Below are 12,052 nucleotides of genomic sequence, written 5' to 3'. Positions count from 1 at the left end.
GTGACCCGTCACCACGTCCCAAAGTGTAACTTAAATCAGCCACTTCTGGAATGTTCCTTCACACGCGACAATGGAGCACACAAATAAGACCCGCCTCCTCGTCGTTGATTGGTTGCTAAGACACAACTACAGCACTGTGAGGGGGGGGCCCTCATCGTGAACTGATCCTCTGCTGGCTGAAGCTCCTCGGATGTGCAGAACTACAAGGCCGACTGTCCACTTTGTTCTCGGACCTCCCAAAGTCAAGATGGCAGCCCCAGGAGTTCACGAGTACCCGCAGGTTGCCATGTTGTATGTGCCTGACGCTCAGCAGGTGCCACAGGCTGTCATTCATCTTCTTTCTGTCCCGTAATCAATCGGCTTACTCTGTAATTTGCTTGACGCTCAGCAGACGGTGCCTGTGCCAGAGGGTGTGAGCGGCCACAGCTGGGCTGATCCGAGGACCTCACTAAACCATCCAATCAGCAGCAGCGATGGGTGGAGTGTACAAAGGGGAGGGGACAATCAGTGTGAAAACAGCTGCAAGCCCCCATCACCAATGGAGTTCAACGGCTCAGCCGAGCCCCTCGGGGCCAAGTAGGCACACATGTAGCGCGCATGCGGCCCCCCAACATCTAAGGCAGTGCCTCTCAACCTTTGTGGTGTCTTGATCCAGTTCTTTGGCATGCCAGTGAGTTTGTGCTTCCCCCCCCCCCCCCAGGAATTTAGCACAATTGTCAAAGGGGGGATTGAGGGGGTTGTTGGGCATCATAGTGTTAGGGGTCAGGGAGGTGGGCCAGGATCAGCTGTGATCACCACCTGCTGCCGCTGTGAAATGCGTGCGATTGTTGGAGCAGTTGGGGTTTGTCTGCGGCCTACAGGGCAATCAAAGGGGGCATCAGAAACCTGCAATTTCGCCCATTTCGCTGCCGTATGTTCGGCCCCCCAAATTGTTTTCTGCTGTGCAGTGCATGGCCATAAACGGGCACAATTAGACCACAAAACGGGTTCGACTTTTAAGTGAATCTGCAGAAAGCGAGGATTTGGTGCTTATAAGACGCTAAGGGTTACATCCGTCCATCGCCCCTTGATGTTGGTCGTAATTGAAAGTTTATGACGCAATACGCACTGGTGAAGCTAAAAATGTAGCTGGTGGTCAACTCCATGAAGTCTTCGGGGGTCTGCGACTCTCAAATGGCAAACTGCACAGCGAAGCCAATCGACGAGGTGACGTGGTAGAGAAAAAAAGAAGAGTGGCGACATCTGCTGAGCGTGAAGCGAACTGCACAGGCTGATGACGTGATAGGAAGAACAGCAGCAGCCGCAGTGGCACCCGCCGAGCATCAAGCACACACGGAACGACAACCACCAACCACTGGGGCGGGACCCCCTGGATCTTGGGAGATTCGGTGGTCTGCAGATTTTCTAGAAGTACGTAAAAAAAAAAATCAATCAAAACACCCGGTGGGGTCAGCTTAGCAAAACGCACGACGACTGCCAGCCGCGGCTCCTTGGACTTGACTGGGCCCCCCCGTCTTGAGTGCCTCGACTTTAAGGTTTGGTGTGTAATAAATAAGAGACATAAACTTCATTTTCTCTCGTGCTTTATAAAAGTATCAGTACAATAATAAAAAACAACGACACCAGAAAGTGCTGCGAGTAGTGATTCTAAACCCCAATGCGATGCGAGACCCCCAGTGTTAAAGCAGACAGAGCGTTAAGACGTGGAGAAACCCAGAATGCACCTCTTCAGCTCTCCCGTATGTCCAGTGACCCTCGTCCAGCCCTTGAACCCCCCCCCCCCCCCCCCCCCCGGCCCGGCCCATCTGTTACTGCAAGGATCACAAGTGGTGGGGGCACCGGGCCTGGGTGGTCTCGTGAGATACAAGTAGCCAGGCGTCCGAATCCACCCGGAGATCTGCAGCTGCTTTTGCTCTTAAGGCTTTGATTGATTTGTGAACGTCTCCCCCCCAATTCTGCTGACCAATTACAAGCCGTCCTCCTAGAAGGGCACTTATGCCTGGCAAGGCGGCGGGTGCCATGCAGCAGGGTACTCTGCCAAGTATCGACCTGCAGCCGGACGTCGTCAGGGGCCCACAAGCTGTCAGAGGTCCCCACTCTGTGGCTCGGGGTTGCGAGTCTCCCCCCGCTGTTGGCTACGAGACAACTTGGAGAATCTGGAGGCCACCCGGGAGCGGGTAGGCTTGCTGCCACTCTCCGTCACTGGCAGGGCGTCCCTGGGAAACAAAGCAGAAGGAGAAGTGAGAGGAGGGCGGAGTGACGGGGGTCCACGTCCCACAGTGAGAGTTCGGCCAGGGCACAGGGCACACCGACCTCAGTCCATGCCAGTTCACCTAAATAACTTGGGAGACCCCCCAGCCCTGAATTTGAAGCTGGACTTCTGTTAGGTGGCAGTGGCAGCCACTCGTTGTCACCCCTCACACAAGCCCCTGGTGTGGTGGGCCCGTCGTCACTGAACTTCACTCTGCAGGTGACCCTCTGAGCACAAAAGACAAAACGCTTGGCGTCAGACGAGTAGCCCACCAAGGGTGTGGGGCAGAGAGCTGGCATGGCGAGGTGGCACTTCAAATACCGGCCTGGTCACATTTGTGTTCTCAGTGTGCCCCCTGCTGCATTGGCACCCACTCCCCCCCCCCCCTACCCAACCAACTGGCCCCCTGTGCAGGTGGGCGCTGTGAAGGACTGGCCTGCTGTCTACCCTTGAGTTAGGTGGTCCCACCAGCTCTGAGACCCCCAATATGGTCAGGCTGGACAGCAAATTTGGTCAAATATCGTCTCACATTCTAGACCACCAATGTGATAAAACCATTCCACTGGCTGAGCCCCACCAACACAGTCGGCTTAGACCCCCCAACTCAAGTGGTCCTACAGGACAAAACACTAATATGGACCACCAATACAGTCAAGTGGTCCACTGGCTGTACCCCACAAGACTCCCAAGACAATCAAGTGGTCCTACAGCGGCGTCCGAAACGGGTCAAGTGGTCCGACTCTCAAAACAGTTAGGCTGGACCTCCTGATACAGTTAGGTGGTCCCACTAGCTGTGCCTCTAATAAGATCAAGTGGTCCTACAGGTGAGACCTCCAAAATACTCAGGCTGGACCCCTTATACAGTTAGGTGGTCCCACCAGCTCCGTCTCTAACACGGTCAAGTAGTCCTACAGGCTGCAATCCCCCAGTACAGTCAGGCTGGACCCCTAATGTAGTCAAACGGTCTCAGAGCTTAGACCCCCAAGATGATAAAGAAGTTCCACCTGCTGTGTCCCTATTAAGGTCAGGTGGTCTTACCAGCTGGCCTGCAATACAGTCGGGCCGGACCCCCAGTTCTGTCAAAGACCCCAACAGGCTGTGCTCTTAATAAGATCGAGTGGTCCTACAGGTTGGACCCCCAAGACCATAAAGCTTTTCCACCAGTTTAAGAGCTAATGATGTTCAGTGGTCCCCAGGCCGCCCCCCCCCCGGTGTGGTCCTAGCTTTGCAGGTCTGAGGATTACCGATGTGATTTCCAGCCCCCCACCATCCCGTCATTATAAAGAGATGCCCCCCCAGAATGAAGCGGCGGTCCGCACTTGACGAGTTAATGAAGACAGCGTGTCACCTCGTGACGTGTGACAAGCGGAATTAAGAGGCCCCTCTAGAAGACCCCTCGTCGATGTCCGTCAAGCGTCTGCCTGATCCTGTGAAGAGGAACACAACGCTCGATAAAAACAAAACGCTTCGGGCGGACCCCCTGCTCGCCGCTCACTCGAGCATTGAGCATGGGGCTGGGGGGGGGGCGTCCACTAAAACAGACAAAATGGGCAAAAAATAAAAAAACAAACACGGGGGCCGCAACACACACAGAGGCCTGGGGGGGACACTGAACGCCCCCTCAAAACTCACACTGCCCGTTATTATATCATAAAGCGCCTTGCAGTGACATCACATGACCCTGAGTGTCACAAGCCAGTATTCAGCTGGCCTTCACAGAGTGATAAGCCCCCCCCCCCCCCCCGTCCTCATGCAGTATCTTTATTCTGATATAGCGCCTTTACACAGCCCTGCTGGTCGTCCTTCATGCTCTTGATGGCCGCTCTGGCAGTAAGGACATTTAGTATGAAGACCACCACTACAGTGGAGCTATGGGTGACTGGCGCTATATCAGAAATGTGAAAGGTGCTACATGAGGTAGAGGGGACAGAGAACGACACGAAAGGCGCTATATGACGGAGGGGTGAAGGGCATTATATGGGGCAGGAAAGGCGCTACATAAGATAGACAGACAGACACTGGGCTGGCACAGAAAAACAATAAAGACAACGGTGGGCACCGAATCAGAGAGATGTGAAAGGCACTATATAGAGGATACCCAGAGGGTTCCGAGGTGTGCAGCATCTCCCATGTAAAGGCTGGCAGCAATGGCCGACTGCATGGAGGGACCACCAAGTGAAAGGCTCTATAAAAGTATGATGATGTGAAGAAGGGCAGATCATGTGATCAGGTGTGCAGGGCCCGCTTTGTGAAAGGCGCTATATAGAAAGGCCGACTACATGAACTGCCCACATGCAGCCGACTGGCACATCACGTCGAGCACAAAGGCAGCCCACATCTGCCAGCCGCGTCTGCAGTGCGCTGGTCTGCTAATAAATGATAAAAATAACTTCGCCCCTCGATCAGGCGCCTTTTGTTTCTCGTGTTTTCGCTCCAGCAGAGTGCAAATGATTTGATTTGAGCTTCGTAACGCGGCGTCCATTAGCACCGAGGCAGCGGCTTCACCAGGGAGCTGCCAGGCTCTTCACTTGAAAAACAAAAAACAAACCAAAGTCGCCGCTTTCCTTGCGTTTCAGTTTCGCGTTTGGCACAAACTCAAATGCTCTGCGTGGAAACCAACAGGGCAAGTTCAGGAAAAAAGAAACACAAGATGTAAGAACAAAACTGGGCACCTTGTGCCTGCTGCTGTCAGGTGGGCTCTGGCACCCAATTCCTAAACTGCCAAAGTCCACAGTCTGACCTGGCACATGAGGCAGGCTCAAGCCTGGCACCCTAAATACACATCAGTGGGAAGAAAGCCCACCAGGCATGGGGAGAACATGCAGACCTGAGACAGTACCTGGTAGGGGATTTGAACTCGGGCTGCTGTGTGCCACCGTGCCAACTTATTTTAATGAATGGCCTTGAGGTGCTAAAGGGGGAGTCAACACACCTGAACCCACGACGTGATGGGTGAACAATCAGCTGGGCTTCGTGGGCTCAGAGGTGTTAAAAGAAGCTGACGTGCGGGGGGGGGGGGCAACGGTGTGAACTCGGGGGGGTTCGGGGCGCCCACTGCAGGACGAATTGTCAGCTGGACTTCAATCTGTGGATACATAAAAAAATGAAAAATCGTGAAAACACGGCGAGGTTAAAGACGGCGGGTGGGCGGCGGGCAGGTGGGTCTTCTGCCTCGATGAGCCGCCATTCCAAGCATGAAGCTACTGCCGATTTCAAAAACGCGCACACTGTCGAGACATCAGAGGCTGGCCAGCCCTCGGACCCTCAGGGACCCCCCGAGACAAATCTGCTCAGTGGACGTCTAGAATGACACACCAGTCCAGCCCAAGACCCTCATGGCAGAGTGGTAACCGATTTGAAATGAGGAGGCCCCCAGTTCCGGACCCCCAAAACTGTATTCCTTCACTGCTGTGCCACCGCTTGGCCTATAGGTTGGCCTTGGGAAGACCCCTGAGACATGGGGAGCCTTGGCATCGATGGACGGAGAGAGCAGATGGCCAGCGCAGACTTGACTGGACAATGACCAGTGGGGGGCCCAGGACCCTGACCACGCCTGACTTTTTATATATGTGACGGCTGCCTGTGGACCCCCCAGACGGACTCCTCCACAGCTGTGGACTGCTGGGGGGCTCCTGTGTGCCTGTCACAGCGTTGTCTGGGTGGTCTGCGTCAGGGTCATTGAACCGTCACCCCAACCGACCCCAGTCCTCACCAGTCCCCACAGAGTGACGCTACGGTTATGAATTTGGGAGTTCAACGCACTGAAGAGTTCCAGAAATGCCCACCAGGGGGTCTTTCCTGTCAGACCCCTGCTAGATAGAAACACAAACGCAGGATCCTTCAAAAAATAAAAAGATTTACTGAATAAAAAAATAAAAAATACGCTCGGCGACACACAAAGGGACCTGCAAAAGCAAAGCGAGTGCCACCGTGAAACGGCCAAAAGGTGCCACGAGGGGCTTCACTGGGGGACCTCCTCGGTCCTGACAGGCCGTGTGAATTGTGGGGGACGCGGGGGACTTTCAGTCAATTCGGTTTGTCACAGGTGGACACCACTTAGGTTCTAGTAACATCTAAAGAGGACACAGTTTGGAGGGCTACAGCCAAGGGGGTCTCGATACTCCTAGCAATGAGAGATTTCAGTTTTTGATTGGTAATCAATTTGCAGACCTCCCTGAAGACGTGACGGGCAGACGGACGGCCACAAGACAATCCGGTGGGCAGACATCGAAGGGGTCTGAAGACTTTCTGATGTGACCTTCTCCACTCACGACTGAAGGTTTAAACCCCCACCTCCAGTCTGGTGGGGTGCCACGTGTAAGGGGACAGTGGAGGGGTCTCAAGAGGTCCCCAATATGCCACTGTGCCCGACACCCTGTCCCCTGACTGGCTAACGTTGTACAAACACAGAGGTCATTCTGGACGACGTCTTCTCCACTTTCCCTTCGTGAGAGCCCCCCGACCCCCCTGATTTACTACGGTGACGTCTAACTAGGACTTGCCTTTCCACCGCCTCAGGGGTCGCTCTCAGGTGTCTCCCCTCGGTGTGACCAGGCTGGCACTTCTCCCTCAATCCGTCATTTGTATTCCGGTGACAAGTGACCCGCGTCCGCCACGGTGGGCCATTCTTTTATGTGCGGCTCTTACGGCTGGTGAGGCAGAACACGAGCTCCATCGGCCATGGCATTGGTGGGCACCAACAGTGAAGACACTTGCCACGCTCGTAGGGGGTCAGAACGGCCCACCCAACAAGAACGAGGATGTCAGCCTGCTAAACGAGATGCCCTCTCCTCTGGTTTAGTTCAAAGTGTCGCTCAATCAGGCAGATTAAATACCCCGACGGGTATCCACTGGCCTCCGAGACGCCCCAAGGTGGCACCAGCACCTTAGCAGTGGAGGGCTGGGGGGCACAAAACGGAACTCACAGGTAACAGACCTGACAAGGTGACTGCTGGTAACGGTGCATGAATTCCTTCATTGTTATTTTTCATAAAGTGTGCCAGCATGGCAGTAGTGAGACCTCCACACTCAGCCCGACCCGCGTGCCACGTCCACTCACTTCAATGCCATTCGTTGTTATATGTCGCCCCCTAGTGTCTATTACGGGGTCCTCACTGTCACGTGTATACAGTCCGAGAAAATTCTGACTGGTCAGCGCCAATCAACGAGCCACACGTCTCCGCTCTGTGACTCTCCATTAACCCTTGAAATAAAGGGGGTCTCCGCGAGTTTGACCGTCACTGAGGTACCTCTGATGGCGTCCCTGACTTGATTACCCTCTGCACTCTGGTATACGCTGGCATCGTCTACAAACTGCAGTGAAGGTTTAGTGAACAGGACACACATCACCACACGTCACCACTCTCAGACGCCACATGTCACCACGTTACACACATCACCACTCTGATGCCACGCTATGTCACCACATGTCACAACTCGACGCCACATGTCACACATGTCACCACCTTCTGATGCCACATGTCACCACAGACACTACATGTCACACACGTCACCACTCTGATGCCACACATCACCACTCTCAGATGCCACATGTAACCCCTCTCAAATGTCACCACGTCACCACTCTCAGATGCTACACGTCACCACATATGACAACTCAGACACCACATGTCACACACGTCACCACTCTGATGCCACACATCACCACATGTCACCACTTTCTGATTCCACATCACCACTTTCTGATGTCACACGTCACCACAGACGCTACATGTCACAAACGTCACCACAGACGCTACATGTCACACACGTCACCACTCTGATGCCACGCTATGTCACCACATGTCACAACTCGACGCCACATGTCACACACGTCACCACCTTCTGATGCCACATGTCACCACAGACACTACATGTCACACACGTCACCACTCTGATGCCACACATCACCACTCTCAGATGCCACATGTAACCCCTCTCAAATGTCACCACGTCACCACTCTCAGATGCTACACGTCACCACATATGACAACTCAGACACCACATGTCACACACGTCACCACTCTGATGCCACACATCACCACATGTGACAACTCAGATGCCACATGTCACCACTTTCTGATACCACGTCACCATTTTCTGATGTCACACGTCACCACAGACGCTACATGTCACACACGTCACCACAGACGCTACATGTCACACACGTCACCACTCTCCGACGTCATCCTGAGCTCAGACCTTAACTTGAAGGCTGGCGACGGCGCCAACTCCTGATCACCCCCCAATTTGTTCGACATTCCGCTGACTGCCAGACCCCAAAACCTTCCACAAGACCCCCCCCCCCCCCCTCCCAGTGTGGTCCAACAACACTTACATGCAGAAGGGGAGAAGTCGGACGAGAGTCTCCTTGGTGGGCTTGGTGGTGAACTCGGGCAGCCCCTGGATCACTTTGTTCATCACGCTGCGCATGTAGCTCTGCAGCTGCTTCCGTCGCTCCTCCACAAACTTGGCATCCTGTCAGGAGGGAGACATAAAGTTAGGATGGCCACCGACATCGGGGACGTGCCAGACAGAGCCGCCTCACCCACACCTGACCCCAAGGCACTGCCCGCTGTCAAATTTTGGAAGGCATCTGTGAGAGAATTCACGACAAACGAGCAACGTCACCACCTCTGGGTGTCTTGTCTTCAGAGTCTCACGAGCTGCCATGGTGCCCCCCACTCAGTGAAGGGAGAGACGAGAGGAGGAGGAGGAGACTTTCCACCCCCACATAAGTGGCACGCGTTTGTGACTCTGTCATCGATGGGTTTATTTACACGTCACTGAAGCTTCACAAGAGTTCTGCCGCTGCAGGGTGGAGGTCCCACAGGACCACCCAGCTGAGTACGCTAACTGGGGTTTGTTTAGGGAGTCCATCAACTGTTGACCACAGTGGGCCACACGTCTGTAACTGGCATCCATCACAAAGCCCACTGCCTGGCTGACCACCGAGGAGTGAGCCCTGCTGAGAGCACAGAATGACGACGGCCCCTAAATCTTCATGACAGGACGGTCCTCAGATCAGCTGAGCCGAGCAGTCAGGGTGGCACAGTGGGCCGGAAACACCAGAGTCACTTTCAGGGCTCCAAAGACAACAGAAGCCTGGAGTTCAGACTATTCAGGACCCCTGGCCTGCAAGGACTGCGAGTGGCCAGCAGCCGGACCACCTGCACTTCGGTTAGAGGTCGCCCACCTGAACTTGGATGGGGGAGACCAGCTAGGAAAAGTCTGGGCTGCCGCTGGGAGAAGGCGTTGGTGAGGGCAACAGGGGGCGACCACCCTGTGGTCTGAATGTGGACCACCACTGTCTTCGGATGAGACATTAAACCCGCGGTGCTGACTCTCTGTGGTCATTCAAGATCCCTGGGCACCCTTCATAAATAGTAGGCTGTATCCTGATGCCCACCACGGCCTGGTCAGTCCTCATCTCTCTCCCTCTCTCTGACCCCTTCACCACTGAAGAGCTCATGTGTGGCTGCAGGCGCATCATCCAGGTGGGTGGCACACATCGGTGGTAGTTGAAGTGCCCCCCCCCCACATTGCTGTAGCTCCATACATGTCATTAATTTTTATTAAGTTCTTCCTCAACAAACTTGTACCACTTTGGATGGTCTGCCGCCCCCTCAATCCAGCCAAAGTGCGGAGGACCCTGCACAGAGTCGACCCATTTAAGGCAGCATGGCACACCAGCTGGCACACGGAGTCACTGCCCTCTTTAACTTCTTTCACTCCGTCGTGTCCCCAAGTCCCCACGGTCACGTTGCCTTAATGGCCATCAGCCCCACGGCACTCACTCTCATTATGTTTTGAGGGTCCGGTCAGGACCGACACGACATCCAGATGTTCCCACATATCGGATCCTCGTCTGCTTAGCACCCTAATCGCTCCAACGGTGACACCAGTGCCACTGCACTCCGCCTGAGCCTGGCACCCCTGGAGGCTCGAGATGTAAGCGTGCGGATGCCAGTCTTGGACTTCACCTCCTTGGCACCTCATGGACAAGCTTGACCTGCTGGGCCTGAAAAGTCCCCTCCGCCAGACACACGTCTTGGAAACATCAAATGACCGCCGGGCTACGCTGGGTGCCTCTTTGTAACGAGTGGCATGTGCTGCCAAACATGGAAGAAGGTTTTTGAAATCTGTGTTACTGGGGTCACTTTACCCGAGTCTGCTGTCTGCGAACTGATGACAGTGACAGGCACGGTGACAGGCTGGTGACACTGCCAACTCCTGATCACCCTACATAAGGACAGGCTCCACAGTGCAGGCACCAAACCAGACCCCCAAAAAAAACAATTTCGACATTCCGCACTCTAGGAAACCTCAAATCCCACCCTTTTGAGCACCGGTGTCCCCCCAAGGCCCTCAAGGTGTCTCAAGGTCCTCTACTCTTCATCCTGATGACCCAGGATTGTCACAGCGGGTTCTACACGAGTTACACCATAAAGTCTGTGGACAGTTCATGGGGGGGGGTCAGTGTTGATGACGAGACGGCTTACAGAGAGGGGGGTCTGCTGTAAGAACGACACCCCGGAGATCACTGAACCAGACCACCCACCTTTATCCTCTGGCAGAGGTGGTCCCAAATGATCTCTCCAGGAACCACAAACAGGCCAGTAGATGACCCCAGCAACTGTGGTGCGAGAGAAAGGCCCGACTCCCCGTGCCCACCCTCACCTCCAGCATAGAGAGGGCACTGAGCATCGCGGTCAGGTATCAGGACCCCAATGGCTCATACCGAAGAGAGTGGTGACACCATCTAAGAAGATCTTTGGGACATCTCTGCAAATGCTGCCAAAACGGGACCGGCAACGTCATCAGAGACCCCCAAAATGGAGATCTAGCAAGCGCTGGCGCAGTACACAGTGCAGAGCTGCCCGATTTCACCGACGCCATTAGACTCTTAAACTGTGACTGGTCTGATGGCACCGTGCAGTATGGCAGGCATGCACTGTCAAGTGTGGCATCAAATGACAACTGAAGGTAACCTCCAGTTTGGGTGGGCACAGATGACCACCTCACCTGCTCCTCCCACCACTCCACTCACGGCAGGTTTAAGAAGCTTATTTGGTGTTCCAGCTCTGGGGTTTCTCTCGAGGGTCTGTAGTGGTAGCCTGGCATGGCCACCCCATCTCGTGCTAAATTCAGCCAGGGGGAAATCTGAAGACTGCGCCCGATTCACCAAAGCTTGATACACTAAGGGGGGCTACGGACCCCAAAGTCATCAAGAAATGCTGGTTTACAAAACACGTAGGGGCAGATCTTTGTATGCGCCAGAGTTGACAGCCAATGAGTGGGCACACAGTGCAACCGCAAAGGCAGTCGAGAGGGTCGCCCGTAGTACCACAACAGAATGGAGAAAGACGGGCAGAGATGGGGGCTGAAACCCACCATAACTGGCAAACACTTATACAGGCACCCGCCTCTCAGAAGGTGACAAAAGTCACGAGGTGGCCGTGTGGTCCGTCACCCCCTGCGCTTCTTAGTCACGTAGTCCGAGGTCCAGTAACTGAAGTCGCTAAGTGGGACCGGCCCCCCGACTCAACGTCACACGGTACGCCACGACACTAACCCTGAGGCACTACAGGAGCAACAGTGGAGCTGTGGTGGTCCCGGTGGCCCCCCCTTCCTCCTGTATTATGTAGACGGCTGCACCAACGCTATCCTGACGGTAAGGGGCCGCCATTAACGGAAGAGGGGGCTACGGGACGCTCGGGAGGCAGCAGAGACGTCTTGAATGTCACCAGCAATGAAGCTGAACGTCGTCCCGACCTCGCCGAGCCTTTGCTGTGGCCCAGA

General features: G+C 54.7%; 1 protein-coding gene across 1 annotated transcript in view; it reads right to left on the bottom strand.

The window, feature by feature from the left end:
* Positions 1-1,566: 1,566 nt before the first annotated feature.
* snx29 (sorting nexin 29) overlaps positions 1,567-12,052 on the bottom strand; it is a 477,274-nt gene continuing 466,788 nt past the window's right edge. The window contains exons 20-21 of the mRNA XM_028814109.2: positions 8,589-8,728; positions 1,567-2,216 (exon numbers count right to left, since the gene is read on the bottom strand). Of these exons, the coding sequence (XP_028669942.1) occupies positions 2,084-2,216; positions 8,589-8,728 (273 nt within the window). The 3' untranslated portion in view covers positions 1,567-2,083. The remainder of the gene's footprint in view (positions 2,217-8,588; positions 8,729-12,052) is intronic.

Source organism: Erpetoichthys calabaricus, chromosome 11 (genome assembly GCF_900747795.2).
Source record: "Erpetoichthys calabaricus chromosome 11, fErpCal1.3, whole genome shotgun sequence".
Classification (NCBI taxonomy): Eukaryota; Metazoa; Chordata; class Cladistia; order Polypteriformes; family Polypteridae; genus Erpetoichthys; species Erpetoichthys calabaricus.
Note: the sequence above shows the minus strand (reverse complement) of the source record. Positions and strands in the feature narration are given on the sequence as shown.